The 25071-nt window shown below is 36.2% G+C and overlaps 2 protein-coding genes and 1 long non-coding RNA gene across 3 annotated transcripts in view; 2 read left to right on the top strand and 1 right to left on the bottom strand.

Annotated features, from left to right (window-relative positions):
* Positions 1–314, top strand: part of LOC106871326 (proteasome subunit beta type-3) — a 9423-nt gene extending 9109 nt beyond the window's left edge. The window contains exon 6 of the mRNA XM_014917717.2: positions 157–314. Coding sequence (XP_014773203.1) covers positions 157–205 — 49 coding nt within the window. The 3' untranslated portion in view covers positions 206–314. The remainder of the gene's footprint in view (positions 1–156) is intronic.
* A 1681-nt stretch (positions 315–1995) lies between these two features.
* On the bottom strand, positions 1996–11298 carry LOC128248927 (uncharacterized). The gene is made up of 3 exons (XR_008265085.1): positions 11095–11298; positions 10757–10822; positions 1996–2462 (listed from the first exon to the last, which is right to left on the bottom strand). It is a non-coding gene; the product is annotated as an uncharacterized LOC128248927 (long non-coding RNA).
* Positions 11299–11568: 270 nt separating this feature from the next.
* LOC106871327 (phosphatidylinositol 5-phosphate 4-kinase type-2 beta) overlaps positions 11569–25071 on the top strand; it is a 114025-nt gene continuing 100522 nt past the window's right edge. Inside the window, exon 1 of the mRNA XM_014917718.2 lies at positions 11569–13116. Coding sequence (XP_014773204.1) covers positions 13003–13116 — 114 coding nt within the window. The 5' untranslated portion in view covers positions 11569–13002. The remainder of the gene's footprint in view (positions 13117–25071) is intronic.

The raw sequence follows: 25071 nt of genomic DNA, 5'->3' as shown, positions 1-25071 counted from the left end.
ATATATATATATATATATATATATATATATACATATATATATATATATATGCATGCACACACACACATAATGTGTGTGAGAGAAAGCACAGAGAAATTTGATTTAATTTTATTGTAATATAATTTTAATATTTTTGTTGTTGCTATTTCTTTTCAGAGAGAAAGACAAAGTGACAGAAAGAATCCTGAGAGCTAGAATGGATTAGACTTGACACATTTATTAGCTATTGTATTTTGCTTTTCATCTTTTTTTTTTTAAAATCTTTTCCATTTTCCAAGTCAAAAATCTTTCCAAATAAATTTGAACAGTCATTACTAATGTGTTGTGTGTCTATGTGTGTGTGTGGATATAAACGAATGAAGACAGTTGTATAAAGAAGTACCGATCACTAATAGATCGCTCCTGTGAAAGAGGGAGACCCAGAAGACATGTTATGAAGTGGTGAGAACCAATTTCAGGATGTTGGGCCTTACGGAGGAGATGATAATGGCCCGAAATGTCTGGTGATGTGAGGTTCTTGAGAAAACCCACCCACTTCAGCGAAACTGAATTCTAGAAGCGCTGTGTGTTCCACCCAAATGTAACAATAAAACTTTTCACACACCTTACCCCAAAAACCCCAAACTACATCTCTTCTCTTCCTCACATTTCCTCATTTCATACTCTATGCTTATCTCTTGATTCCAATCCTGTCCTCATTGCCCTGCTCACTGTATCATTGCTATCCCCATTGTCCCCCACCTGCTCCATGTACCCAAGTTTCACCAGTCACTGCATTCCTCACCCCAACACTCTGCATTCATGTGAAGTCTCTACTCCCCACTCAAGCACCTTTGGCATGACCCCCCCATACCTTGAATGTATGATTGAGCACTTTGCTACCCTCTATCTCTCTTGCCCTACTCTTCCATCCCATTTATATTCTGGTCCCTGTTCCTTGTGAGTATACCCTGGCACTTCACCACCATCTCTCTCCTGCTCTCCCTCTCTCTCTTCCACTCTCTCTTGCACTCTTCCCTCTGGTTGGATAACCATGTATCTCCTCTACAGCAACACAGCTGTTCCTATCCTCATTCTTAATCTCTCTTTCTCTCTCTCTCTCCCTCTTTCTTACTGGGTAACCATGTACCTCCTCTTCTGCAAGACACCTGTTTCTGTCTCTCTGCCACACTAACCTTTCATCCTCTAACACAAGATCACCTCCTCCAACGTCCCCTCCCCTCTCAAAGGATCTTTGTCTTGCAAGTTACTTGCTGACCCTATCAGTGCTGGTACCACGTAAAAAAGCATTCAGTTCACACTATAAAGTGGCTGGCATGGGCATCCAGCTGTGAAAAGCTGTGCCAAAACAAACACTGAAGCCTGGTGCAGCCTTCTACCTAGCCAGCTCCTTTCAACCCATCCAACCCATGCCAGCATGGAAAGCAGATGTTAAATGACGATGGTGATAATGCTGCTGGACTGGCTCCCGTGCAAGTGGCACGTAAAAAACACCTTTTTGAGCGTGGCCGTTGCCAGTACCGTGTCACTGGCCCTCGTGCCGATGGCACGTTAAAGCACCCACTACACTCTTGGAGTGGTTGGCATTAGGAAGGGTATCCAACTGTAGAAACTCTGCCAGATCAGATTGAAGCCTGGTGCAGCCATCTGGTCCACCAGTCCTCAGTCAAATCGTCCAGCCCATGCTAGCATGGAAAGCGGACGTTAAACAATGATGATGATGAATGTCTCGATATACGAGTTAGTTTGTTTCTGGAGGCCACTCATAAAGCGTAAACTTGTAAAGCAGAGCAATAATTTCCCATAGTAGCAATGTTATGAATTGTAATTCGTTATCAGAAAAATATTTTATCAATAAAATTTAAAATACTCGTAAATAAATGGCAATAAAACAACGTTAGAATGTAAAGAATATTTTATGTAAAGTAAAAAGAATTCAAGATGATTTATAATAAAAAAATATTATAATCATTTTCTGAATCACTTTCACTCACACACCATCACTTGTAGACATGTTCGCTGATTCACAAGCACTTGTAGATGAACTTGTGGATTTCTTTTTTAAAAACACGCCTAGAGTTGTTTGCTTAGAAGAAGCTCTTTTTAGTGTATGAGAGATGCATAGTATCAAGGATGATGTCACAGGTGCATAGGTATGGAACAGCACACTTCACCATTTATCCTTATTGTGTGGAATCATTTCACATGTTATCCATCTTTCATTCTTAATACTGTACTCTCCTCCCACATTTTACATTGATCTCCTCCTGAGCAACCAGACCATCTGTCCTTCATCACCACACATCACTCACTATACCAGCCCCACACTCATACATCCATTGGTTTTGTGCCTTCAAAAGTGTGTAATAAGATAGCACTTACTTGAAAACAATTAAAGGTTTATGATAAGAAGAGCATCCAGCTGTAAAACTTGCCTCAATAATGTGTTCATCTAACCCATGCTAGAATGGAAAAACAGATGAATGGATATTACTTAAACTGAATTTCTTTCCTTTGCTACTTGAATTGTCTTTAGTTCAACAACGGCTGACAAGGTGAATCATCAGAGAAATATCTAGTTGTCACACCAGGTAAGATGCAGTAAATATTTTATATGGAGATCCACTCTCATTTGTTTAATTCATGTAGACATATAGTAATAGCACCAGATGTCCCCTGAGTCATTAAGCACTCCGTGATTAAATATCTCAACCGAAACAAAACAATATTGCCTAGACTCAAGGACGTTGTTTTACTTACTACATATGTGTCTGTGTGTGTGTATGCACACACACATGAATACATTTTTAGATAATAGTTTTACGCAGTGCTGTAATGTCACTGAAGCATAAAAAAATAAACATTTTTAATTTCCTATACTTTCGGTTTTGTAGCATGTCAAATCATCACATTGATTAATCTCACACACATACATAACCATGCAAGTTGAATACATCAAAAGAATTAGTCATAATACTGATAAAGTGCAGTATAGGTAACGAATTCAGCTAAAATTTAAACACAAAGGTTCAAGAAGGTTAAATCTATGAAGTGACAACTTACAGGCAGTTGTGTACTAAACTATTCTTTTTGTTCGTTCTTCAGATTTTCACCAAATTGTTTTTATTTTTTTCCTGATTCACAAGGATCAAAGAGCTGCTGTTTATCTCCAATTATGTAATATTAGAATGGACGTGTGACAATTCTTCCCTGCAAAATTAAGCTGTTCTATTATAGATTGTTTTTTTTAAAGTTTCTTCTAGCAGTAATCGCACTCAGTACTCCAATCATTTCATTTTGATAGTAGTGAGGTGAGCTTTTCTACTCAGCCAGTGAAAGCTTAGTGTCTTGGCCATAGATTGTGGTTTCATACTCATTCTACTCTGAGACAAAACTTTAATGATCCAATAAGCAGCCCTGTATATGGTCAACTTGCTAGATATAGCAGCCAAATCTCCTTCACATCACACACACAAACACTATCTTATAAAAAAAAATCAAGAGGCATAGGTGTGGCTGTGCAGTAAAAAGCTTGCTTGCCAACCACATGATTCCGGGTTCAGTCCCACTGCAGGGCACCTTGGGCAAGTGTCTTCTGCTATAGCCTCGGGTTGACCAAAGCCTTGTGAGTATTTCTAGTAGACAGAAACAGAAACTAAGTCAGCAAGCTGGCAGAATCGTTAGCACACCGGGCGAAATGCTTAGCAGTATTTTGTCTGCTGTTACGTTCTGAGTTCAAATTCCACCGAGGTCAACTTTGCCTTTCATCCTTTCAGGGTCGATAAATTAAGTACCAGTTATGCACTGGGGGGGTCGATGTAATCGACTTAATCCCTTTGTCTGTCCTTGTTTGTCCCCTCTGTGTTTAGCCCCTTGTGGGCAATAAATAAATAAGAAACTAAAAGTCTGTCATATATATATATATGTGTGTGTCTTTGTGCCTGTGTTTGTGTCCCCATAACTTAGCAGTTCTGCAAAAGAGACTGATAGAATAAATAACACTTTTTTTTTAAAAAAAAGAAGTACTGGGGTTGATTCATTCAACTAAAAAAATTCAAGGTGGTGTCCCAGTATGGCCACAGTCTAATGACTAAAACAAGTAAAAGATAAATAAATAAAAAAAAAAAGCAGCTATGCATTGGAGGACAATGTGATCCTAGATTCACAAAGTCTGAATAAAAGATAGGGTAGTCTCAGCATGGGTCTGCCTGACCAAGTGTGACTCAGGGTTAAACAACAATTTTTCTCATGCTCTGTTTCTGCTGTCCTTACTACCCTATTAGCTCCAGCTTTCAAGAGAGTAATGTCCTTGTTAATGAGGAATTTACTCTTCCTATGACTCATTTTTCTATCCTGTCTATTTATTTGCTCTAAAGACTATCAATTACTCTCATAGAAAGTTTCTTTCCCCACTCCTCTTGTTTCATTTGTTTCTAAACTCCATCCACCACTAGCTGTATAGTTCTTATCTTAAACTGAACATTTCTCTCTCTTTTTTTACTTGTTTCAGTCATTTGACTGCGGCCATACTGGGGCACCGCCTTTAGTCGAGCAAATCGACCCCAGGGTTTATTCTTTGTAAGCCTAATACTTATCCTATCAGTCTCTTTTGCCGAACTGCTAAGTTACGGGGACGTAAACACACCAGCATCGGTTGTGAAGCGATGTTAGGGGACAAACACAGACACACAAACACATCTATACAACGGGCTTCTTTCAGTTTCTGTCTACCAAATCCACTCACAAGGCTTTGGTCGGCCCGAGGCTATAGTAGAAGAGACTTGCCCAAGGTGCCACGCAGTGGGACTGAACTCGGAACTATGTGGTTGGTACTCACTTCTCTTTCTCTCTGAAATATTCTTTGTGACTTCAATACCTGCTGAAGCCTAGATCTCCTACATATTCTGCTGGTCTCCAACAAGCAGCAAAGATCATGCTGTACAGTCTGCGTGACCTAGTTTCTTGGTCTGTTTGTGTCCTTGATTGACAACAATTCTCCAAATACTCTTCACTATTTTCTTCACTCCAGACCCAAACTTTACCCAACAAAACTATTAAAACTGCACCTTAAGATCATCAAATCCTTGACAAATCAATCTATTGGGGAAACTTTATACAACCACTTGTCCAAGGTACCACACATTGGGATTGAACTTAAAACTATGTGATAGGAAGTGAACTTCTTAACAACACAGTCTGTACCTGTGTAGAAATTGAATAATTTGCCTTATAACACGATGAAATACCTTCAGGGGAATTGAACTTATGATCTGTAAGTTAGTAGTCCAATATAATAACCACTTGACCACTTTGTGCCCACAATTATCTTTTATTCTTAACTTGTTTCAGTCATTGGACACTGGCTATGCATACATACACACATACATATGTGCATTCATATAACATACATAATGAATGCATACTTACATACATAAGTATATAAATGCATACATACATGATGAAGATATATGTGTGTATAATATGTATGTATATAGTGTGTGTGTGTATATATATATATTATACACGCAACACATGCACAACAAGCTTATGCACATTTCCTGTCCACCAAATTTACTCAAGGCATTGGTTGACTCACAACTTTAGTAGAAGTCACTGGCCCAATCTGCCATGCAGTGGGGCTGAATCCCAAACCATATGGTTTATAAAGCAAGCTTCGTAACCAACAGCCATGTCTGTACCTATATATGTTCTATTTCTTCAAAAATTGGCAAATAGTGTGCAAATAAGAAATCTTGTTAGTTTTTACAAAATTGCAGCAGTTTCTATATTTGTAGATGAAAGTGGTAGGTAATTCACTGATGGAAGATTTGGAATCGTATGTCTAGGAAATTGGGTTCTTATTTGTTTTGATATAAGGAAGGAAGTTGATGGCATTGATTAATTTCAGCAGGATATGTTGTGATTGGGATTAGATCATATATCTTAATTATGGCCATGTAGATTCTTGACTGTATGTCGTTTTTATACGAATGTGTTTGTGTGTGTACGTGCATATAACAAGATAGGAACATCATACAACCATAGTTTTGAGTGTTATTTAAAGTGTATAACAAATATATATATATATATATATATATATATATATATATAATAATATTAATAAAAAATGACAACAAAAGAATGAGACCTCGATATTAGATAAATAGAGGATTATTTATATATGTTATAATTTAGAACAAACAGTAAGTTGTCATTATAGTACTCAGAGTTTCGAATGTCGGAGCGAAGAGGTACAATGCATTCTCGTCAGCTATTAATAGCAATAGATGCTATCTATCTATCTATCTCTCTATCTATCTATATATATATATATATACCCATATGCACAAATGGAGAGCTATATGTATCTTTGTCTATAGTATACACGTAACTCAATCTTTCTCACTCAGTCTTTTGCACTCTCTCTATTTCTCTCTGTTATTTACTATCTCTCTCTCTCTCACACACACACACACACACATTCGCTCATGAAGACATGGGATGAGGTGGTGAACCATGTTCTTTGGATGTTGAGTCTCACAGAGGCAACGACAAATGATTGAGACCTTTGGCAATTTGCTATGTTTGAGAAGAAATGTCTAACCAATTGAAATCATAGTTGTGGCCTATGCATGTGACACGTAAAAGGTACCCACTACACTTTTGGAGTGGCTGGTGTTAGGAAGGGTAGCCAGCTGTAGAAACCAAGCCAAATCAGACCGAAGCCTGGAACAGCTCTCTATCTTACCAGTCCCAGTCAAATCCAATCAAATTCATGCTAGCCTGGAAAACGGATGCTAAATGATGATGGTTATATTTTCAGCATGGAAAACGGATGTTAAAAGATGATGATGATGATGTGTGTGTGTGTGTGTGTGTGTAGATGTGTAGATAGATAGATAGATAGATAGATAGAGAGAGAGAGAGAGAGAGAGTGTATATAATTATTCAACATTGTATTACCATCAATGAAGTACCTGGGAGTGTCGGAGATCAAATGAATTCTTTGTTTTATCATAAAATTTAATAACTTCTGTTTTAAGAGGTATCATTGTTACCATTGTTTTGGTGTCTGTTTCATGAGGAAGCAAGTGAAGTGTTGTGCAGTAGAAATGAGAAAGGTTAACCCTTTAGGATTCAGATTCCTCTGTCAAATGTAATACTTATTCATTCACATTGTTTTGAATTAATCCTAGATTGTCTTGTATCTTGTCGCTTTGAGATTCAGTGATGTGATTGTCCATTTTAAGCCTTGATGTTTGTGAAGTGGTAGAATTGGTAGAGCATCTGAGAAATAAAGCTTTACAGTGTTTAGCTGTGTTACTTTAACTTCTAAGTTTGTTAGATTTTACTTACTTTGTATCCTTTCAATTTCAATATAATAAGCATCAGTCTAGTGCTAGAGGTCAATAATATTTAGTATAACCGCCCCCAAAATGTATGGTATTGTACTATAGTTAGAAATCATCATTATTATCGTAGAAAAAAAAATACAAATCAAGTATATTTTTTTTGCCTTGTGCCTGTGCTTAAAATTCAACCTTTTCTATTTGGATTTTGATGGAATTCCTTTAAAATATCTGGATTCAATACAGATGTTGACTTAGCACTTCAACCAGATATGATTTAATATGTAATTTTTTATATATTAGGTTACTCATGCACCACTGGAAATATGTAACCCAATACAACCTGTTGCATGATCAGGTGATCAGCAACTAAACTGGTAACTGGTTACTTGGTGAAGAGTGTGATTTTTATACAGCCTGTGAGCTGAAAATCAAGACCTGCCAAAGACCAGAGAAACTGAGGAGAACAAACAGCCATCCTGTATAGTCAAGGGGAGATGGTGCTCACCAGTCATAGTGAAGACAATCCACCAAAGAGAAGGAAATCTCTGGAATAAAAATGATTCAGCAAGAACTTGCAATCAGCTGACACTATTTTGCTCAGAAAAAATTATGACCTGAGGATGTTATAGTTTTGTCTACAGACAACTGATAACAAATAATAATAAAAAATTTTATATGAATACATTTTCTGCACTATTTGATATCTTCTTTTTTTGCTTGATAAATTTCCTTGTTTTTAAGAATTAGCCAGAGGAGGTAAGCATGACCTTTTTCTTAGTCAGAGAAGTTCCTACTGACCTTTTTCTGCAGGGCACCTAATAATGGGGCAAAGGAAAGCACCAAAACTCAGTAGTTATCTTCAGGTCTGAGACATAGTCTAAGTTTTTGTAACAGAGCTGACTTGCTAATAGTGACCAAATAATTAGATGCTGATATTAAACATGGCAAGAGATTAAGTCAATCTCTCACCACATTTGTATTCTAGTTTATGTTATTATAATACTTGTCACCTTATTTAATTACCACAATATGACAGGGGTGTATATATAATGTATGTATGTATATGTGTGAGTGTGTGTGCGACTGTAGGAAAAGAGAGTGAGACACACACACACACACACACACACATACATGTATGAAAGCACAAACTACCAAACTGAAAGCGTACAGCACAACTTTATTTTTTTTTGACCCTCAAAGGATGAAAGGCAAAGTTAACTGTGATGGGATTTGAACTCAGAACATAAAGAGCTGGAATAAATACCACAAGGTATTTTTCTGGTGCTCTAATGGTTCAGCCAATCAACCACCCTAGTATTAAATACCATTAAAAAAACTAGGTGACCACAGCTGGAATGCTTTTGATTCTTGGGCTACTCGATTAGAGTTGAACTGGCGATAAACAACTGTTACAACGCTATCATTTCCACAAATATTATAGAAACATCAACACAGAATAGAAACAGCTCTATTTTCAACTATCTTTAATTGCAAGACACATAAAATTGAATGGAAAACCATTTGTCAATTTCTACTTCATTGGTTTAAAAACATATATTTTAACTTCTTTTCTTTCTACTTCTTTACCATGATCTACTTGTACACATGTTACATTCAAACAAGGTGTTAACTCAAGAAAATCCACTTGATAATATTTTCTAGAACACTGAATTAGTCTCATTTAGCCTGTCTTAATATGAGACACGTTTAAGTTGACTGAAACATGAAAATTACTTATCTCTTTTTATTAAATTAATTACATTAATAATAATAATAATAATAATATGCCATGATAGGGTAGGACAATATTTACATTGGAAAATATGTAAACACTACAAAGTAAGTATTCCTGCTTATTGGTATGAACATCATCCTGAGCCAGTCGTTGAAGGTAAAAATGTCACTATCGTCTGGGATTTTCCAGTCAACACCAACAGAATGATTCAGGCTAATCAACCAAACATAGTCATTAAAGAGAGAGAAGAAAATACTTGTAGACTAATAGATGTAAGTGCTCCCACTGACGAAAATATATCTGTAAAGGAATTTGATAAATTAAGTAAATATAAGGACCTGGAAATTGAAATACAAAAGATGTGGCATCTTAAAGCGAGACCTGTTCTTATTATTGTGGGTGCCCTTGATATGATAAGAAAGGGATGCGAGATACATCTAGATAAGATCCCAGGAGAACCATGTCTCAGAGAAATCCAAAAGGTTGTGCTGACAAGTACTGTCCACATCCTTAGAAAAACCCTATCAATTTAAATGTGTATGTTTTATTACATGAGGATATTTTGCTACTGCCCCTGTCACTTGCCCTCCCCAAACTTTCAGTCATACTATAACATCTCTTATCTTTCACTTGTCCTAGGATGCTGGGTGTGTCTCAGCGAGTAATTGTAACAAGCATACAGATTAAAAGTAAATAATAATAATAATAAATTATACTAATAACCCTTTTTCTACAACATAAATTACTATATTAATAACCCTTTTTCTACAACATAAATTACTATATTAATAACCCTTTTTCTACAACATAAATTGCTCAGTTAACTTTGTAAAACATGAATGTGTACATTTCCATAACCATTTATGTAAACTGTACCTTTACTTTGTAAATTGAAACTGATTGTATTCTATGCTTGAATTATTGTCCTATTTCAAACCTGTTCTCACAAACTTCATGCTATTTAACTATTGTGGTTTACTGTGCCAATAATACTAGATGAGGTCTGTCTTCTGTTGGTATGTGGAGAATAAAAGAAAACATATATAAACTTAGGATTGTTATTTCTGAACAGTCCTCAATTTTATGCAATTGGCGACTCTTGATTTTCAAACCAGACATTTTTTTTTCTGATTTGAGAGTATGGGTTTATAGGTAGTTTTTTTTTTTTTTTTTGCATGATTGGGCAATGCATTTGTTTACAAGTTCATTGATATTTTTTTTGCATTGCTCTACTCAGGTGACCTTGATCTTTCATTGAACAGTCTTGTTTACAAAAACAGCTGGAATTTTCTCATCCGAGTTCAAACTTACTGCTTTCACCATATCTCAAACAATGCCATTATCTATAGCTTGACTCCTGAGTTTATCCCCTCTTCAACTGTCTTAATTGTTAATTGTCAATCTGGCTATGATCCTCATGTAGAAAAATCTTTATGATTCTCATTAACACTTTCTGTTTCTCTTTCATTGTCTTGGATTCAGCTACTTCCTATCTCAATTGCTAGCTGTAAGGGTCCCATTTTTGTCCATTGCTCTCCCTCTGCTATTTCTGTGAGGTCTTAGACCTGGTCTCTCAATCTACTGGAAATAACAACTAAATCTCCCTCAAATGTACACCCCACTACTTTGAGAAAGGTAATGCTGCATTGGATAAAAGATTCCTACTTACTTCTAAACAGTCAGGATGGTCCTGTTTGGAATGCCTTTGATCATGGGCTGCTCATTCAGGGCTGACCTGGTGTTAATCAATAACGATGTTGTACCAGAATGCGGAAAAAATTTTAGTTACATTAAATGAATAATGATTCTTCTTTATTTTATTAATTACAAGAGGAGGAGGAAGACAACAGCAAAAGGGAAGAAGTACAACTAATTGTAAAATATTACTGGTACTTTCTTTAATCAATTTCAAAATGGCAAAAAAAAAAAAAAATCCCAGAAGAATTTTGAACTCAGAATGTAGTGGAATGAAACCAAAGAAATAAAATGAAAAGTGTTTAGTACAACCTTATCGCTATATCTTTTCTGCTAACTTCTGGGTACCTCTGCATCATTGCGCTGTAGGCTAGAGATAGAAGCTAAATTTCCTCCAATTCACTCATAGCTGTAAAAAAAAAAAACAAGATGGTCACGGTTGGGACGTCTTTTATTATAGCTTTGCTCATTTAGGGCTGACTTGAGGCTAAACAATAACAACAACTTGTCGCCCTAGCACGAATATAATTAGAGAAAGAAGAAGAGAAAGAAAGACCGAGGAAGAGAGGGAGAGAGGCAAAGAGATAGACAGAGAGAGAAAGAGGAAGAGACAGAGAGGCAGAGAGAGAGAAAGAGGCAGAGAGAGAAAGAGAGAGAGGTGGGAATTGAAAGAAAGGTCTGCTGTTTGCACCATGAGAGAAAGTAGTGATAGTGTGGGGGAGGTGAGGGGGAGGAAAAAGCAGTGCAGTGATCTCCCTTGCAAATAGAATCTGGCAAGGCCTGCTGGGAAATCCAGAGCAATCATCGCCATTTTGGTATTAGTACTAGACAAGTGGAGGAGTAAAGTGACGCGGCCAGGGGCGACAGTGAATTAAGTAGGACAGACCAGCGGTACAATCCCTGGCCAGTGGTGTGTTTTGGGCAGACACCACTATCCACTGGAAGAACATTTTGCTTTTCTCCTACCTCCCACTCTTTCTCTCTTTCCCAATTGCTATTCATTTATTAACCTCCATCACTTTTGAAACACTCACCGTCTTGGAAGACATACCTCTGTAATTACACACACGTATATATATATATACATATATATATATATATGTGTTTGTATATCTATATGTGTGTTTGTGTATCTATCTACCTATCTGTCTATTGAATTTTCAAAGTATCCAACGGAGAAGAATTTAAGACGGATAATTATGGAGGATTATTCATCCGTGGAGCAAAACAAACGTAGACCTGAATACGGTATATCATTAAGAAGCAATAAGGAAAACATAGTTTAGCGCTTGTTGGAAGATATTTTAACAGAAAAAAAACAATTATACCGAGTCAAGCGATAGTTTGAAAGGGAGAAAGAGCAGAAAAAAGGAACGAGAGATAGAAACAGACCCCTTTTTTCAATAGCTAAACTGTCCAGTGGTGACTTGTTTGTTTTTTTTTTGTATGTGTTCGTTTATGGATTTACTTAAGTTGACTTGACTTTTTTTTGAAATCGTGGTATTCGTCTAAATACCGCCTCTGATATTAAGAACAACATCAAAAGCAACAACAGTGCACAACCACTGCCACTACAACACAAGAACAACATGCTTTCTTGTCCCTTCGTATTGGGATTTTCATGACTCATGAAACAGGATTTAAAAGGCAAAAGAAGAAGAAATCAAAACAAAACAAAGCAGAACCCAACAAAGATCTGTCATAATCTGAAACCATCTGCTTGTAAAGAGGCAGATTTATATTCACTTGTAATATAAACATCTACACACATAGATATATATACATTCATATATATATATATGTATATGTGAATATTTGTATTTCTGCTGAACACCATTTGCCACCGTTATACGATTCCGCACGTCTCAGTTGTCAGTCGCATACATACATACACACACTCAAACACATACATACATTCACACATACATACACAGACACACACACATATATATATCTCACAATCTACACACTCCCACACAGTTGTATGTACTTAACTGATACGAACAGCTTCACTTTAACTCTCATTCCCCACTGGAGGATGTCTGGTTATTTTAGTTGAAAGTCTTGTGCAGGCTGCTGTGATAGAATTCCAAACACTGCACCTGCTATATTTATCTTGTGTTTTGTAGTGTGTCTGTGAGTGATTTCTCTCTCCCGACCCTCGAATTTTGTGATCATTTACAATAATAAAGGAACCAACCAAACAATAAACCAACAGACATGGCTAGTGCCAAAAGGAAGCACCTTAAAATGAAAACTGTCCAACAAAAAGTGAAGCTGTTCAGAGCTAACGAACCTCTCCTCAGTGTCTTCATGTGGGGCATTAACCACACCGTAAGTATTAACCGGCAATTTAATTCTTTCTTCATCAACAGCACAAACATCAGTCGAACCAACGAATGAACCTCTACGTGGCCGCTTAGTATGCTAGAAATAACAGCTAAATCTTCAAATCACATTCTATCATTAGAGAGAGAGAGAGAGTGTGTGCTCATAGACTACATTATGCTTGAAATTAAGTTATGTGTTTGATCGTAAATATTGGGTGACTTGGAGTCAAACATCACAATCTTCATTGATTTCTAATAGGCAAATGATCACGAATATTTTTTTGAGAGTAGGTGGAGATATTGTTCTCATCTCCCTTTTCAATACTTGATTAGTAATTGATTTTAATCGACTTATCTCGATCCCAGGAAGATGAAAAAAAAATGCTAAACGTTCGGTGGTATTTGAACGTAAAACACAAAGGGACACAGCTATATATATAGCAAGGCATCGCAAGTGCTATCAATATTTCTCAGGGCTGCTTTCTTCCTACCCAGAGGTCAACTAAAGAATATGTTGAAGATTGCAACAATCGATTATATTCCTCATTCCACCTCTGTCTACTTGAAAGAAATGTGTAGAGCACTGGACTAAATTCTTATACGTTCAAATCTCGCTTGCATTGACTATGAATACCCTCCTTAAGATGTGAGCTTGTGTCAGTCTATTAGAAATGATTTATTACAAGCTTGTACAATTACCTTAGGGTTTGAGCAGTAATAATGATGATGATAATCCTTTCTATTATAGGCACAAGGCCTGGAATTTTGTGAGAGAAGGCTAGTCGATTACATCAACCCCAGTACTCAATTGGTACTTATTTTATCGACCCCTAAGGGGATGAAAGGCAACGTCATAATGATTTTTTTTCTCTCGTGTAGGCACAGGTCCTGAGATTTTGAGGAAGGAATCAGGCGATGTTTTTGACTTAAATATTTGAAGGCTTTTCATCCTTCTGGAAATGATAAAGTGCCAGTCAAGTACTGGGGTATATTTATTCAGTTAATCAGCTCCCCCACCAAAAGAAAAAAAAAAAATCTTAGTCTTTTGTGCCCATATCAAAATCAAATTAATTATTGTTATAAAAGGGCGGGTGGTTGGCCGATCGTTTCAGAGCAGTGTATGTTGCAGTGCTTTACGTGCAGAGTTCAAATCTCATCACTTTGCAGTTCATCGTTTAGGAATCGAGACAATAAATTACTAGTCAATCTCTGGGAATCATCGATTTAATCGATTTACCTCCACCGTCCGATTTCTAGTTTTGTGTCTTAAGAAATTATAATTATTACAAAAAGGCGGTGGTTGACAATCATTTAAGAGTATTGGACAAAATACCTTGCGGTATTCAGTTGCGGCCCTTTACGGTCTGAGGTCAACTTTGGCTTTCATTCTTTCGTAGTCAGAGAAATAACGGTACCGGTCGCAGACGAGAGGGATCGATATATTAGACTGCTTGTTCTAGTCTCTGAAAATATCTGTAACATTTATCTATAGTATTGATAAAATCGAGTCAGTTGACATAACTCCCACTTTATAACAAACATCAGACTTGTACGTCTATCTGTGTATTATTTATCTATCCATGTATGTATGTATGGACTGAATTATAGATAATTTTCCAGTTTGAGCATTAAAGATATTCAAAGGCTCATGGATTTGTTACTGTAAATATTAATATGCTTAAAGCAATTAAAAACCGACGATGATCGCAGCATCCTGTATGTTCGAACTACGTCAGTACTGTAGCATGTACCTGGTCTGTCTTTTTAGTAATTACTATCTGCATGGGTTCTGTATTCTATGGAGAATAATTAAGGATTATATCGTATATCAATTGCGTTTATTGAATAAAAGATAGAAAAGTAAAAACAAAAACGATCGGATTCTTTACCTCCCTCCGTACACGAAGAACAGACGAGGATATTAGTATTGGTTAATGAGAGAATATGAAAATCAGTTTTTTTTTTGCCACCGATCAGTGTGACATATATATATGTATGTATACATACATATATATATACGCATATATATATACATACGTGTATGCATATATTTGTGTGTATGCGTATATATGTGTGTATATATGTATATATATATGTATATGTGTGTGTATATATATATATACATCTATATGAACATGTATGTATATATGTATGTGTGTATATATATGTATGTATATATATATATATATATATATATATATATATATATATATATATATATAATGTATAAATGCCTGTGTATGTATGTATACGTATTTGGACATTCATGTATGTATGCATGCATGTATATATGTGTATATGTGTATGTATAAGTGTAACTCAATATTTTAATCTGCTTTTCCCTGCTTGTATAGGTTGGAAGAGTTTCGTCTAGTGCAGTGTCGAACCATTTCTTGCAGTCATATCATTTCCTTTGTAATATTATGCTTCTTAAGTCCAGCTTTTACCATTTCTTCCCATCTCTTCATACCTTTTTTTCTTCCACATTGGTCAGCTTGGCACCTTCTCTAGGTTGACAAAAGCTAGATACAGTGGCTTAGCTAAGACTTTCCCTTGTAGCTGTCTTACTAAGAAGAGACCAATGGCGGTACCCTCATCCAGGCATAAACTCAAAATGCACTTCATCTAAACGAATTCTCCTCCTAGTCTGTTGTGCTATTATTGTCACTTTCATTATCTGGTCCATCAATTTTATGTCACTTCTATAGTTACATTTTCCTAGAATATGTCCTTTGTCCTCGTCGCAGTTGTTGATGTCAGTCATTGAATGTAACTCATTCTGTGCTAAGGGACTGACAGGCAGATGTTCTTTCTACTTCACAGGTTATTTTCAGCATCTTAGTGACTATCCCTGATGGTCCAGCTTCCCTTGCCCTAATATCCTTAATTGTGCTTTTAACAATATAGCTAACTTCAAATAGCTAGTTCCTCTGTTGAGTCTATTTTGTGTACACACCCTCCCCCTCTCTCTTGCATTCCTATTCACCAAACTCTCATAGTAACATTTCCATTCCTCTTCCTTGGTGCCAGGGAAGGGCAAGTGCACCACATTCGTTTCATGCGCACTTTTTCCAATGATGTCTTTGATTGTTACTTGATCACTGATAAAATCCCAACATAGGATTGAAACTAATTCAACTAACCCCTTTTTCTCTCCATGTGTGGCACTTTGGGTAACTGTCTTCTAATATAACCCTGGGTTGACCAAAGCTTTGTAAGTGGATTTGGTAGAGGGAAACTAAAAGAAGCCTGTTGCATGTGTGTGTGTGTGTGTGTTTATCTCCTGCTACCACTCGACAGCTGGTGTTGGTTTGTTTACTTTCCTGTAATTAAGTGGCTTAGCAAACGAGACTGGTAAAACAATTACCAGGTTTATAAATACTGGAGTAGGTTTGTTTGACCAAACCTTTCAAGAACCTTTCCAGACAGTGCTCCAGCATGGCAACAGTCTAATGAGTGGAACAAGTAAAAGATATGTTGGCTAACTTATATATTTTCTTGTAAAACATGCATGCTGTCTTAAACTGTTTATGAATCCACAGAATTCAAATTGGTCTGTCCATAGAGACATATGTAAAGACATCTCTCTATAACCTAGGCTATTTACCTGATGGAAAGAGAGTCTTGTCTGCTTTCTTACTATCAACAACTTTAATGTTTGCAAGATTAACTTTAAGGTCCTTTGATTCCAGGTTTTGTTTCCATACTTGGAATTTCTTCTCCAATTCTGTTACAGATTCTGTTATAAGAGTGAGGTCATCAGCAAATAGTAGTTCCTTCATGCAGCCAGTTTTAAATTTGTCTGTTATGGCCTGGAGGACTATGATGAATAAAAGTGGTCTGAGAACTGAGCCATAGTGAACCCCTACCTGTACACTAGATTCATCACTGTACTCTTGGCTGACTCCCAGCTTACTGATAGCACCACTATACATGGCATGTACAGCTCTAACAAGCCACTCATCTACTCCTAACTTCCTTAGAGACGACCAGACAACAGAGCAAGAGACTCTGACAAAAGCTTTCTCCAGGTTGATGAAAGCTAAGTACAGTGGTTTACTTTTGGCCAGATACTTCTCCTACAGTTGTCTCACTAGGAAGATGACATCTGTGGTACCCTTCTCAAACACAAAACCAAACTGCATTTCCTTTAGTTTAATTCTATTCTTAGTCAATCGAGCTATAACTCTCTCTGTAACTTACATGAGAGTTAGAGTCTGATATATCTGTAGTTGTTTTTATCTAGGCATTAGCTTTATCCTTGTAGCAGCTAACTAAAATACTATTACACTAGTTGTTGGATATGACACCTTCCTGGATAACCTGATTAATTATGCAAGTGACTAGGCCATATCCCACTCTGCTAGATATTTTAAGCATCTCAGCAGTGATTCCTGATGGTCCGAGAACTTTCCCTGTCTTCATATCCTTAATTACCTTATCGATCTTACTGCTGTAGACTCTGATGGCTGATCCCTTGGTTGGTTCTATATTTGCATTCTCTACATTTGGCAACCTTTTATAGTGGTATTTCCATCAAGCTTTCTTCTCAGAATCGCTAAGTGCAAGCATACCATTATCCATTCGCACACTTTTCTCACTAACAACATCTCTGTTCTCTTTGATACACTGTTTTGCAATCCTGAACACCTCATGCCTCTGATCCTCCTGCTGTAGAACATTGGGAAATCTCTTTCCTTTTGCTATTCTCTTTGCTATGTAAACCTGTTGCCTAATACACACACATACCTTCATCTTTGTTCATCATTTGCTTTTTCCATGTTTGTATGGGTCAGATAAGACTATATTAGGGCAGAGTTTTTTTTACAGCTGGATGCCCTTCCTGTTGTCAGACTTCACCTGTTTCCAAGCAAGGTAATAATCCCCCAGTGTATTGAGCAGTAAACAGCTTGGGCATGGTAACACGAAGAACTGAAAACAAATTACACTATTTGAATGCACCTTTCTTACAAACATTGTGCAGTATTGAGACATGACAAGGTGCCTGTATGTGTTTTTGTAGTAGACTGCATGCAAACAACACCTGTGGACTGTGAAATTTTTGTCTACAACCAGCAAACATATGAAGATAAAAGGAAGTATGAATGCACAATCTCACATGATGAGCTTCTTCAGTTCCATCCATCAATTTTACTCACAAAATATAATAGTCGACCTGCAGCTAGAATATAGGACACCCACCAACAGTGTCCACTGGACTTGGAGTTTGGGACTGAACCCCAAACCATATGGTTCTGATGTGATCTTTTCCCCACAATCATGCCTTCACCTATGTGTCCATGTATGTATGTATGTATGTACATACATATGTGCACACATGTACGTGTGTGTATACATATGTACACATATACACACGCGTCTTTCCTTCCTTGGGCCTTCAGCTTCATAAGAAATTGTAGGAGTGCCATCATAATATGTAATCTGTTTTAGACATTTTAGATCTTTTGGAGCCAATCCCTACCAAAATCTTAACCACAGTCAGTTTCTTTCAGAAAGAAAAAAATTATCCCAGTATAGGGTTGGCGATTTTTTTTTTAACAACTCTGAAGACAAATTGGACCTCTATGGGATTTGAACTCTGAATGCAGTGAGCTAGAATGAATGTTATCCATGACTCTCAATTTGCCACCTTTGTATGTACAAACATATTTATGCATGATTGTATTATACATGTGTATGTATGCATATGTCCATGTTACCATTTTTTTATTTGAATCCTTCCCATAAAGAAGGCACTGGTTTCTAACAAAGAAACAAACCTTGCTCTATTACTGGAATTTGAATAACAACAATAGTGAAAAATCTTTCTCCCTTTTACTATTTTGTTTACAGATTGTATTTTTAAATTACATTTTAGCTGTTACTTTCTTGATCTGAAAATTTCAGCTTTTCAAGATTGGCACTTAAACTTTTGCTAATGTAGCTAAGTGCACTGATAATCATAGGTATAAAAGAATTTTAAAACTTGGTTGAGAAATTGTAGCTTTCTAAACAGTCGTCTGCAAATACTCTTTTCTCACTGATTTTGAAATAAATGTTCGCATAAAACTGTATATAATTATTTCTTGTTCAAACAACTATATTGAACACTTGGCAGAAATTTTTATGGTAATGTTTCACCAATATTCCTTGTGTTTACATGTGTTTATTTCAACAATAGAAATATTTTCTATTTACCCCAGGGCAGTCTTTCCTATGAATTTTGTTTTATGTTTCTGCAACCTCATCATGCCGTATTAGAAGATAGTACCTCAGTGACATTATTGAACAGCTGCTGATCACTTGTGTGATATCTTCCAGAGAATTTGATATCCTCAACATTTTCTTTTGCATCATGCAGTTTAAGAGCTTTTGCTCATTAAGTATTTTGTAGCTTTCTCCTGTTCTTTGATTGCAAAAGCATAACCTCTGAAATATAACATTATGTATCACACGTAACTCCTAGAGACTATCCTTCTGTCATACATGACCTTTTTTGGGCATGTAGAATGTTTCTCTTCCTGTTCTTATTCGGGGTACACTAGGTAGTTGTATACAGAAGTGCTAATCACTTAAAGTGGCTGGAACTTATGGAAGAGGGAGACCCAGGAAGACCTGGATGAAGTATTGAAGGGCAATCTCAAGACACTGAGCCGTACAAAGATGACAATGGAACAAGACATCTGGTGCCTTGTTGTACTCAAGAAGACCTGACCACCACAGCAGAATTGATACCAGTGCTGGTGCCACATAAAAGAACACCCTGCTCACTCTTTGGAGTGGTTGGCATTAGGAAGAGCATTCAACTGTAGAAACTATGCCAGAATAGATAATGGAACCTGGTGCAGCTCCTGGCCTTACCAGCTCTGGTTAAATTGCTCAATCCATGCCAGCATGGAAAACGGACTTTGAATGACGATAGTCCAGTAATTCTGGGGTTGCATGGAAGGCCATCTGGATGTGAATACTTCTCGAGTTCACTACTGACTCGTAGAATGTTGTTCTCATCATTTTTAAGCATTTGGTTGATTTATTAATTTTTGGTGCTGTCAGTATCATTATTTCAGTGGAAGATTCCAGATATCACTGCCTTTAATGTGTTGCGAGGAAATTTCTTCTACAGGCAAACATTACAAATGTTGGTGCCACTGCTGGGACTGTAAATGCATTGTAAAGTATTAACTTATTACAAGAGGTAAAACTGAATGCTATATTTTTCTCAAGCTTAATATATTCTTAGACCATTCTTTGTTCACAACACATTTTGTGTGAAACCTTTTCTTCATTACTTAAGTATATTTGTAGCAGTCATCTAGAAAGGGGTGGGGAGAGAAAGAGAGAGTAAAGCTTGTGTGTTTGGGAAATAGTTTTTCAATGATCAAAAATGTACATTTTTTGTGGGGCCTTATTTCATCTCTGCATCAGCTGAAAATGTTACTAGATCCGACTGTTTCTTAGTACTGTAAATATTTCCAGTATAGGTCTTTAGAGAGGTTGATGACTGAGCCCTGATGGTCTACTATTTGCATACTAAATTTGTTGCTGATCTCATTGTGCATGTGTACTTACACACACACACACACACACACACACACACACACACACACACACACATACATATATGTGTGTGTGTGTGTGTGTTGATTAATTTTTCTTTCTCAATCAGTTTTTAATCTCTCTCATTCTTTCTATTTAATTACACATACACACATGCTAGTATAATGTATATCTAGAATGCTGTTATTAGAATTCCATATTGAAAAGTTAGTACACAGTTTCAAATATCATGGAAGATAGAAAACAATTTCTTTCATTGAAATTTGTTTCTAAAACATTTAGGTGTAATATTCTATAAATCTGACTTTTAACTTACATTAATGCTTGAGTATTATTTCGCATTTTATAAAAATTAACTGTCTGATTTGTAGAGTATAGTACCTGGATATTTTTAGAAGTGTAGCCAAATTTAAGGGTCAACAGCATCATTGTTTTAGCATCTACTTTTCCATGCATTCAAAGCTCAGCTGTAACAGTGAAAATATACATTATAACATTTTGAAGGTAGGATTTTTAAATGAGGAACTTTTGTAGTCTATTTAAATTTCAAGCACCTCCTGCTCAATATTCATGGTCTAACATCATTCTAGGACCTCAAAACAGTTCTTGATAAGTCTGGAAAATTCTGTGCAGCTTGCTAGAGAAGATGCCTCGTTGGACATAAAGTGGACTGGAATAGTACCTTAGAAGAGGCTACAATCTTGTATTCCACAGCAAAATGAGGAGCATGTTTGTTATGTTTGTTCATCATCCGGTTTTCACCAACTTTGGCATAATCATCAGGGTGGCTTAAAAGAAGAACATGTGAAATAAGAGTCAAAAAACTTGCATTTAAAGTTTATGTCTAACATGTACAACTAAGCATTGATCTTCATTGAAAATACTGCATATTGCAGACAAGTAACTCCAATACAAACTACAGGTGCAACTCTCAGATTCTTTAGGTAATTATCTTTGACTGTCAACAGTAGAACAGTATGCATACCAAAATGAGCCATTCTTGGTTAAAATAAGAAAGTAAAAGGGTCAAACAATTGGTGATATTTGACTGAGGTTTGTTTTTCAAATGAATGCTCTACCTTTTGCTCACCCTTATCAGTTTTCCAAGCAAGAGATCTTTTGAAGGTGCAAAGCTGGTGGATGATTTGTTGACTGAAGAAGTGACTACAACACTGCTCATCACTTGTAACTTTTGTAGTTTAAATGTAAATACACACAAAACGCATGCACACACACACACACACACACACACTCTCTCACATATATGATGGACTTCTTTCTGTTTCCATCTACCAAATTCACTCACAAGGTTTTGGTCAACCTGGGGCTGTAGTAGAAGACGTTGAACCCAAAACTATATAGATGGAAAGTGAACTTCTTAATTACACAGCCACAATTCTGGTGGAACAGGTGAAGGTTTTTAATAAATCAAATTTTGGCTGAAAGTTTCATTCATTCAAACCTTTGAAACAGCTACTGCTTCGCTCACAGGTGGCAGCACTGTCCATTCTGCTTTTAAACTGCAACTCAAACCGTGTACACAATTATAGTCCTTTGTACAATATTGGCAAAGGAGTGAAACAAGCACTGATTCTGAAGCAGAATAAGTCGAAAGTATTAGACGAATGCATGATGTTTCACAGACTTGCATTTTCATGCTGACTCGTACCTAACAAGATCTCAACGGCAACACTAACATCATGGGTACAATCACAGTTTTGTTCTCTGCTGATTTCAAGCAAACTCTGACAGTCTTCCTTTAAGGGACACCAGCTGATGAGTTGAGAGCAGGTCTTGAAGATTTGTATGTTTGGAGAGGAAAAAACTTCATCTTTCTCCTAGTATGAGTTACACATAACAAAAGTGTGCCAACAATCCTGGTTGTAAACCTTTTACTTCAGTTGTAGCACAAGACTAGCTATTGGAATCCATGCCTCATGCGACTGAAGTCAGCGTTATGACTGGCTGTGCCAAGGAAAAGAGACGTTTTCATTCAATGCATTCGCCTATTTTCATCTTATACATTGCTATTTTAGTTTAATTGCCTTCAATTTTTAGTGACAATCTTTCTCTATGACCAATCACAACACATCTAAAGAGCAGTTCTCTCAGGATTGCTGGAGTTGGACTAACAAGTCTATGTTTCTCTCATGATCAGTTTAATGTTACATACTCAGATGTTAGGCCAAGTGGATAATTTTTTCATTAGAGCACCAAACTACAGAACAAGGAATGTTTACTCCATAGCTCTTTTGAATAAAACCTATTTGTGTTAGAATTGCTTCTGCTTTATGCATTTCACATCAATTTAGAATTACAATGAAAACAAAGTTAAACAGTGTTTTCTTAAGTTGCCAGCTTTTAATTATTAATAAACAGTTTCACACATCATAGAAAACCGGAATATATCAATTGCATTACAATAAAAACAAATATAAATATGATGACATACAAAAAGCACCGCGTAAAATCCTGCTACAAGCCAGTTAAAATTGTCAGGTACCTTAGCTATATATATATGTGTGGTGTGTGTTTGTATGCATATATATATAAGTAGATGTTACATCATATATATTATAAATATATTGATATAGATATTGTGCTTACAAATGTGTATACCTTTCTGTGTGTGTGTGTGTATATATATACGTTTATTTTTTTATAGGCCTGTTAATTATGTGTGTATATATGTGTATGTAAATGTTTATATGTATTTATGTGTTTATATATATATGATTATATAATGTACGGTAATATGTATTAATTTTATATATGTGTGTGCGCGTGTATATTTTTATGCATATATATATATATATATATAATTCAACAAATAGTCGCTTATGGTTACGTGTGTGTGTTAATATTTGTCTGCGTTTAGCGATAAGTATCTATGTACAAGAATGTGCTTCTAAATCTGTGCTTTTCTGCTTGACAAGAATATACAATCGCTTTTCCCTTTCCTCATAATAATTAATTCTTATATATATATATAATCTGGCAAAACCCGCGAAAATATTGTCTTCCGTGATGTGGCGTAATTTCTACTTAAGCACAGTATATCTGTATAATATTATATATATATATATATATATATATATATATAAATACATGCATGCACGCCCCTGTACACACACACACACACACACATGTATACGGGCATAATGTGCGTGTCTGGTTTTTTAATTTTATTCTCCAAAATTTGTTTGCAATTAGTTATTGTTTTTGGTTATTTTTTCGTAAATTGTTTCAGGAATCATCGTTTGATAATTTCCAACGCGGTGCTCGAAACCCCTCCTTGTATGTGTGTGTCTGTGTGTTGTTCATTTAATTTGTATATATATATATATATATATATATAATCTGAAGGAATTCTTGGCGCACTGGAGCATTCTTTCGTATTCGTTTTTAGTATGGTAATCTCTACTTCGCTGCATCATTTGGGGGAGGCAACGGCGCAAATTCTCTTCTGTGTTTCTCTAGAAATTTTTATTTAATCGTTAACTTTTTTTTTTAGATATTTTTATTTCCGTTTTCTTGCTACCTTCTTCTTTCCTTCATCATTATGTTTTTATTTTGTTTTTGCTGCACCAGAGAGAAAAAACGGTTTTATCTGATTGTGTCATATGACTTCAGCTGTCGGCATAGAAAATTATTAGTGTCAAGTAACGAGTTAGCTCACAATTAGTATTAGCGAAAACACACACACACACACACACACACATATATATAGAGAGAGAGATGTGTGTGTCTCCACACACGTGTGTAAGTATATATGTGTGTATGTTAGGTGAGGTTAACAGACACTAAAAAAAAAAAAAAGATGTTCTTTAATTTTTCGCTATTTCGTAGTTACGAAAGAAAGTCATTGTCAATGTGAAGGGATAAAGTCTCTCTGTCTCTCTCTCTGCCAGACGTTATGGTGTTTAGTTCTTCGCTCTGTTTGTTGTGACTTTCTGCTGTTTATTGCTTGAAGGCGGTGCCCCTGCAAGTCTCTCACTCGTGATGTCAAATACAAATTGAAGAACTGTAGCAAAGGCTCAGTTTTTTTTTGTTTTTTGGTATTATTTTATAAGATACTGGAATGAATTCCATCGACTGTTTTATTCCTGCGAAAAAGGAAAAAAAAAAATCAAAAATCAAATTTCAAAAACCTGGCATTTGCCCCAAATTTTATTATAATAATCTGATTACATTATTGAAATATTTTAATCATTTGCCTAACCACTTCGCTTTGTACCCCCACCCCCGCCACCCTGCTAGTTTTCTTATGTCAGAAATAGCTTTGCTCACGTTTCTCAATTCCCACTGTGTAGGAGGATGAGATATATACATACTGACCGGATGTCTAGCAAATGGTCATCGTCCTTCACATTTTTCTTCCTTTCGACCATTTACAGATGTA

This window comes from Octopus bimaculoides, chromosome 10, assembly GCF_001194135.2.
Source record: "Octopus bimaculoides isolate UCB-OBI-ISO-001 chromosome 10, ASM119413v2, whole genome shotgun sequence".
NCBI lineage: Eukaryota > Metazoa > Mollusca > Cephalopoda > Octopoda > Octopodidae > Octopus > Octopus bimaculoides.
The sequence above is the reverse complement of the archived record's forward strand: the minus strand, read 5'-3'. Positions and strand labels throughout refer to the sequence as shown.